The sequence below is a fragment of the Osmerus mordax genome, chromosome 10, assembly GCF_038355195.1.
Source record: "Osmerus mordax isolate fOsmMor3 chromosome 10, fOsmMor3.pri, whole genome shotgun sequence".
In the NCBI taxonomy this organism is placed as follows: Eukaryota; Metazoa; Chordata; class Actinopteri; order Osmeriformes; family Osmeridae; genus Osmerus; species Osmerus mordax.
Genome location: NC_090059.1, coordinates 10,460,009 through 10,466,633, shown reverse-complemented (window position 1 = coordinate 10,466,633; position 6,625 = coordinate 10,460,009). Strand labels below are relative to the sequence as shown.

At 45.5% G+C, this 6,625-nt stretch overlaps 2 protein-coding genes across 2 annotated transcripts; both read right to left on the bottom strand.

Moving 5' to 3' along the window:
• Positions 1–133: 133 nt before the first annotated feature.
• On the bottom strand, positions 134–529 carry LOC136950740 (keratin-associated protein 4-1-like). The gene has a single exon (XM_067245186.1). It carries the CDS (start codon positions 527–529, stop codon positions 134–136), a length of 396 nt encoding a protein of 131 aa, XP_067101287.1.
• Positions 530–2,183: 1,654 nt separating this feature from the next.
• nptx2b (neuronal pentraxin IIb) lies at positions 2,184–6,117 on the bottom strand. The gene is made up of 5 exons (XM_067245339.1): positions 5,677–6,117; positions 4,507–4,726; positions 3,726–3,970; positions 2,920–3,099; positions 2,184–2,414 (listed from the first exon to the last, which is right to left on the bottom strand). The coding sequence occupies exons 1-5, from the start codon at positions 6,115–6,117 to the stop codon at positions 2,184–2,186; spliced, it is 1,317 nt and encodes a 438-aa protein (XP_067101440.1).
• Positions 6,118–6,625: the final 508 nt, after the last annotated feature.

Below are 6,625 nucleotides of genomic sequence, written 5' to 3'. Positions count from 1 at the left end.
AAAGCAGGCAGGACTTGAAATCATATTGTCAGTAGCCTTGTCTCAGGCTTCTGAAAAGATGGTTCTGTTTGGATCCCACACAAGAACGTTCTGGAGTCAAAGGGGATTGGGCACCACACAATGCTCTTCTGGACTAAAAGGGACTGGGCATCACACTCAGCTGTTCAGGAGGCTGGACTTCAGACAGGTCTCTGGACTGCAGACAGGTCTCTGGAGTGCAGACAGGTCTCTGGACTGCAGACAGGTCTCTGGAGTGCAGACAGGTCTCTGGACTGCAGACAGGTCTCTGGACTGCAGACAGGTCTCTGGACTGCAGACATGTCTCTGGACTGCAGACAGGTCTCTGGACTGCAGACAGGTCTTTGGAGTGCAGACAGGTCTCTGGACTGCAGACAGGTCTCTGGAGTGCAGACAGGTCTCTGGACTGCAGACAGGTCTCTGGAGTGCAGACAGGTCTCTGGACTGCAGACAGGTCTCTGGACTGCAGACAGGTCTCTGGACTGCAGACAGGTCTCTGGACTGCAGACATGTCTCTGGACTGCAGACAGGTCTCTGGACTGCAGAAAAGTCTCTGGAGTGCAGACAGGTCTCTGGAGTGTATACAAATCTCTTGCGTGCAGACAGTTCTCTCTGCAGTCAAGAGGTATTTGTTAAGGGGGTGTTTGTATACTGGTGTGTAGGAGGGACTGGCTTGAACCCTGAGCTGCTCATCTCATTAGTGTGGCTAATGCACATGAGCAGAGGACACCTGCAGGAGTTCACCTCTTCCTGTCTAAGCTACAGCCTTCATCCTGCTGTCCTAAACACCTCTCCACACGCACTCACATTCACTTTTGACACCCAGCTCATCACAGCATTTCTGGTAGTTTGGTTTTAATTTCTTTAATATGATATATCATTGGCAGATCATTAAGGACTGATTCACAAAGCATCAAATCCTGCAAAGCACATCTGGTACCTTGTCTTCAGAAGGCCACATAAGAAGTTAGCACAGTATCCTGAGCACAACTTTACAACTGGACAAAATACAGAACATGGATGAAAAAAAACTTACAGTTAAATACTTACAGTTATATACTTCTAAACAATAACCATAAACGGCAACATAACAGTAATGACTGTACAAAGCAAAATATGTTGCAATCAATGTTGGGGGTTTAAATCCAGTACACATTCAATATTGACATAAAACCAAGCACATATTGACAAAGGAAAATTACATTTCCAATACACAAGGGTACTATTCACTTCCAACTAGAACAGACAGGCATTGTGGTGGATGTTGGGTATTGAAAACGGTATGGGTAAAAACACATATCTATGACAAAGCCTAATAATAACCAGAGCTGTCTTAACTCAATACTGTTGTAAATAGGTTGTAAACGTAATGATTGCATATGAACTGCATCAATGGGTATCTGGATAGAGGGATTAATTGAGTATTACTCTAATTCTTCTCAGCACTGGTTCCTGTCCTCTCACCTCAGACAGACTCTTAATCTGCCTCCAGCTCACACCCACACAACACGCAAACACAGGTCACATGGCAAAGCCAATGCTGTCTGTCTAGTCTGTATGGAAACTGATGTGTGTTTGTGTGTGTTGGTGTGTGTGTGTTTGTGTGTGTGTGCAATGTGTGAGTATCTCAATGCAGTGTAGTTCAACCATACTGTGTCTCTCTGCCTTCTCCTTATCAATATCAAATGTTTTACTCACGATGGTTACTGTCCAACCACAATTGAAAAGCAAATATTATAGAATGCAAATTTCTGAGTGATCCAACGAGGCTGATCCAACGAGGTGTCACTGCTATCCAAACACATCACATTAGGCAACATCAAAGTCTTTGTTTTTATGACATAAGCCAACATCAAAGCTACTGAAATAAAAGCCATTATTTAGAGTGAAAAGGTTGATGTGAAATCTACTATTGTCAGGTCTACCACCGTTAAGTCTAAAAATACTGCAGACACATCAACAGGATGGTGTTGGTGTGCCTCAAATACACCGACATAACATTTGAAAAGGTAATAAGAAAAAGTTGATTCACCTCTGGGTTTGCAACTTTATGACTTCTCCATTGATATTATTGTCAGGGGTGATGCGCTATATTGTCCTACAGTATTTGTAAGTACAATTTGATCCAGGTCAGTAACAGACAGAGCCCCGTTGAGCACGCCCCCCTAGGACTCAGGCAGCCGGTCCTGACACAACTCCAAGGGGATCTTGGAGGCTCCACGCCCAAACACCTCCACATTGGAGTCCAGCCAGGACACCACGTTCCCAGGGGTGTAGGAGGAGCAGTTGGCCATGTTCTGGATCTCCACAGACTTCAGGACACGGTCCCAGATGTTGACCTGGCTCAGCTCCCCTACGAAGGCCTGCGTGGCGTCGAACCGTCCACCAACTACATCCTGTTGAGGCCATAAACGACAGGCCTCGTTAAGACAACAATAACAATCATCATCCCCTTATTCTCGGTCCGCCTGGAAGCTGCCTGCTACAGGCCAGAACATTGCCCAGCTACGTGCTAGCTACCGGCCAGTTTAGCAGCAGGCAAGCTAAAGGCTAACTAGCTACAGAGAAAGCTACGTATTAGCTAGATACTTGCTAGTAACATACTAGCTATTTACCAGGCTAGACAATAGCGATAGACACAAGTTACAGGTGCTAGAGGGCTGGCAAGCTACTAGCCAAGCTGCCGGACAGTTACATTGCACTACCTCTATCTCAAATACAGAGGCAGAGAAATAGATGAGAAATAGATGTCCATGACAACACCCCTAATCATCTATAAATTGCTTCAAGATTTCAGACTATTTAGCACTCACATTGTAAACATCTATTTTTACTGTACAGTTTCCCTCACATACTGTATCATAGCAACATAAACTGTAAGCCATTAGCCAGTGTCCTCACCTGCTCCTGGCCTAAGATGATGGCCCCCCCAGGCTTGATGGGGTGCCAGGGGGCCAGGTTGTCTCCAGCACCAAGCTTCTGCCCGTCCTGGTAGGCCTCCCACAGGCCGTCCCTAGTGGTCCAGGTGATGCAGATGTGGTGCCACCTCCCGTCCCGCACAGACAGGGGCAGCTGGGCCACCTGGACAGGTCAGAACATGGCCATAAGAGAATGCTTTCTAACAGCATGATTACCATAATGGTTATTGTGACACTATAATAAATAGGAAGGCAACTCCATCTTTTCAACATAGTTACAATGACTGAATAAATACAATGAATGTTTTCTGAGACATGGTTGCAATGCAATACATGTTTGAACACCCCAGGTATGATTTAACTGTGGCTGCAATCAATAATGCTCAGGTTTTTTTAGGATTTAAATGGATGTAGGATTGTAACTGTAACCACTGTACTGCCACACAAAGAGAGACAGGAAGAAAGTGAACAGACTGTTATAGGTCAGGGTCTTCAGCAGTCTCTCAAATTAGAAAGCAGTAGAAAAAGCCCTTGAACTACAGGAGCTGCTTTGGCAGTATGGCTTCAAAGGAATTATCAGTTAAAAATGAAACAAAAAACATATTCTCCAGAAATTGTCTAAAACCCCATCACCATATAAATTGCATGGAGATTGAACTGGTCTGACTTCTAGTGAGGCTGTCCCACGGGTGTTGAAAACACAACTGTGTTGGAGTGCTTCTGTGACCCATGTGTTTGGAACCTTCACACCCTGCATCGTGATGAACCCAGGACCCCTCAAGCCCTCACCTTGTCATTGATGAGCAGCTCAATGGGGTTGTTGCCCCACTCAATGAGCACAATCTCATTCGCCTGTCCTGGTACCCCGTAGGAGAAGGGCGTTCCAATGCCAGGGCTGGCGCTGGACTTGAGCCACATGCAGAGCGTGAAGGCGTACATCTCAGGCATGCTCTTGGTGATGCGTCCGTACAGGTAGTTGGTACGCAGGGGCAGGGACAGCTTGAACTGCTCAGGGGACTTGAAATCCCCAGGTCCTTCAGGGAAACAAGAGAGAATATCAGTGGGTTTGTATACTCGCTTTTAAGCTGTACAGAAGATTATTTTTCTTGTGGGATAACCTTCTCTGTAAACTCCTAAACTGTATTGCTGTATTGTATAGAACCATATGGGTGCACTGGCTACAAATGAAACCCTTGTGTTCTTTCATTAATAACTCCAAGGACAGGAAATAGTCTCTCAGAATGTACATCCGTAGAACCCTCGGAGATGGAAGGCATTCTTTCTACCAAGGGTGATATGTAGGGTCTGGTGTTTGTCAGGCTTTGCGATAGATGTTCTGTAATGGTGAGGACCCACATTCTGAGGGAATGAATAGCTGTGAGTCAGGGGGCCTGAGAGGAGGGGGGTGAGCACGTAACAGGCTAATTACTGAATAGGTCATCCTTCCTGTGTATGTATGTGTGCGCGTGTGGACACCATCATCGTGTGTGGTTACGTGTCTGTGCACGTGTGAAGCGCGTGAATGTGGACAACATCCATTTGGTGTGTAGAGTATCGTGTGTGTGTGTACCTTTCTCCAGCTCATTGATCCTCTCCAGGAGAGAGTTTAGAGTGCTCTCTGTCCGCTGGCGGTGGGCTGTGGTCTCGTTGTAGAGCAGGTACTTCTCCTCCTCCAGACTGCTCACCTTCTGGAGCAGCTGCTTCTCCAGGTCGCCCAGGCGACGCTGCAGCAGGTCACGTAGCTCGCTGGGGAACGTTGCCCCAGAGGAGTTGGCTCTCATCTGCTGTTGCTGGGGGAGACATGCCAGAAACACAGACAATTACAGGGCCTGTTTAATAAAACAGGAAGCATCGGCGACTTCCCCTGAGGAAGGTTGTTGTCTCCAGTCAGAGTGAAGTTGCGGATGTTGACCAGAGAAAGTGATTAGTTTGGTTGACTCAACAGGTAGAAGGTTGTGGTAGATCTCACCAGTGTCCCCAGTGAAGCTGTGTCCAATCAAATGCATTAGTGTTGTTATTGATCCCTGATGAGCTGTTCCCATAGCCACAGTTACAATAAGATATAATAATTGATCATACGCTGTGTGATGTTCTTGGAAATCCTCTAGCACAAGGAAGGTCGTACACTTCACACATTCATTCATTTTCTAAACCTGTTCATCTATTACAATCATATCACCAACTGTTGTTGCTAAGATCATAGAATAGGAGAGTGGATGCACAATTCCTTAGCAGGAATTGTATTAGTTGGGTTTAAATTGAATTTGTCTCTTGGTAGATTTAACCAAGCTGGCTAGGACAAGATGTTGGTTTCTCATCATGTGCCACCCTGGAGCAGAGCTAAAGGTTACCAATCATGTACCTTTCATGAGTGTTAAGATTTTGTACATAAATACAAGGAAATTACCTTCAACATCTACCAGGACATTGGGGATTGGGGTGAATTGGGGTGAATTTGATCACCTATGCGTAACGGGAGTTTTAATGGTAATCGGTTTAGAACACAGACGCCTCCGCATGCTTCTAGAAATAGATAAGTACTCCAAATGGTGTATCTCAACTTGTTCACTGATTAAGACATGTTAAGGCGTTAGAAACAGTTTGGGGAGCATATATACAATACATTTTGATTTATTTGAAAAACATTTTAAAACAGGCTGCACTACACTTTATTTTTATGGTCAACGCATTCCATTTTTAACGCGTTCCGGTGCACCTTATGTCTATGCGAACAACATACCTCCAGGTTCTCCAGCCTATCCTTTAAACTCTGCATGGTTTTCCCCAAGGCGTCGATTGTGTCGTTGGGGTCTCTTGGGACGTCACCCATCGTATTTTGGTTGTCCTTACTCCAGGACCCCGTGTCGAACTTGCCTCCTGCCGAAGCCGATGATTCACAAAGAGAGAGCTTGGTGGTCAACTCATTGATGGTGCCAAGCTGGTTGACTATCGTCTCTTTCTGTTGTAGAATTGTCTCCCGAAGCTGCATGACAGTGTTCCTTAGCTCCTCTTCCTGGCCTGCCGTACTCACTTCGGGCAAAATAGTCAGTGGACAACTGGTGTCGGTGTTGATAGGTATGGCTCGGCACAGATACTGGGTTCCCGTGTCCTCTTGGCCGAGCGCAAAATGCTCACAGTTTAGTGCGTAAAAGCACAAAAAACTACACGCAAGAGAAAACATACCGGTACAAATCATGGTCGGAAGTTAAAGTGAAATTAAGTGCTTCCTATCTTACGAAAACGACTTTCAAATAAGTTGGGTAAGGTTTACAAAGAAAACAATGGACTACACGGAATCCCATTGTGATCGTTTCTGTGATCAATTTAAACGTGGACGTTTCATTAGTTTATTACTTCTGTTGCATTTAACCAGCGTCAAGGATACAACCCTCCGGTAAATCCACGTAATGTGTCGAGACTAACGGGACTATTCCTAGCGGTGGTAAACGTTACGCGCGGTGTGTTGCTGATAGGAGAGCGACTGTTGGTTAATACGATTAGGCTGCTGCCAAGCACTAGGTGTTACCCAGGGAGGCTTTCTTGGTTGGCTATAGTATGTTGACGTCACTAACTCGCAGGTCAGAAAGGACTGGATTGCATTTTGTTTTGACATTATCATTTATAACATGTTTAAAATAGAACCAGACATCACGTCTAAAATGTTCACGTCTCAGTAGACGGGGAAGAAA

What these genes read in the sequence shown, in the direction of transcription:
- LOC136950740 (XM_067245186.1), bottom strand. Translation starts at nt 529, where the DNA reads ATGTCTGCAGTCCAGAGACCTGTCTGCAGTCCAGAGACCTGTCTGCAG.
- nptx2b (XM_067245339.1), bottom strand. Translation starts at nt 6,117, where the DNA reads ATGTTTTCTCTTGCGTGTAGTTTTTTGTGCTTTTACGCACTAAACTGT. An exon ending in AGCTGCTCATCAATGACAAG is followed by an intron (nt 3,100 to 3,725) that starts GTGAGGGCTTGA and finishes TGACCTGTCCAG; the next exon opens with GTGGCCCAGCTGCCCCTGTC. An exon ending in TCATCTTAGGCCAGGAGCAG is followed by an intron (nt 2,415 to 2,919) that starts GTGAGGACACTG and finishes TGGCCTCAACAG; the next exon opens with GATGTAGTTGGTGGACGGTT.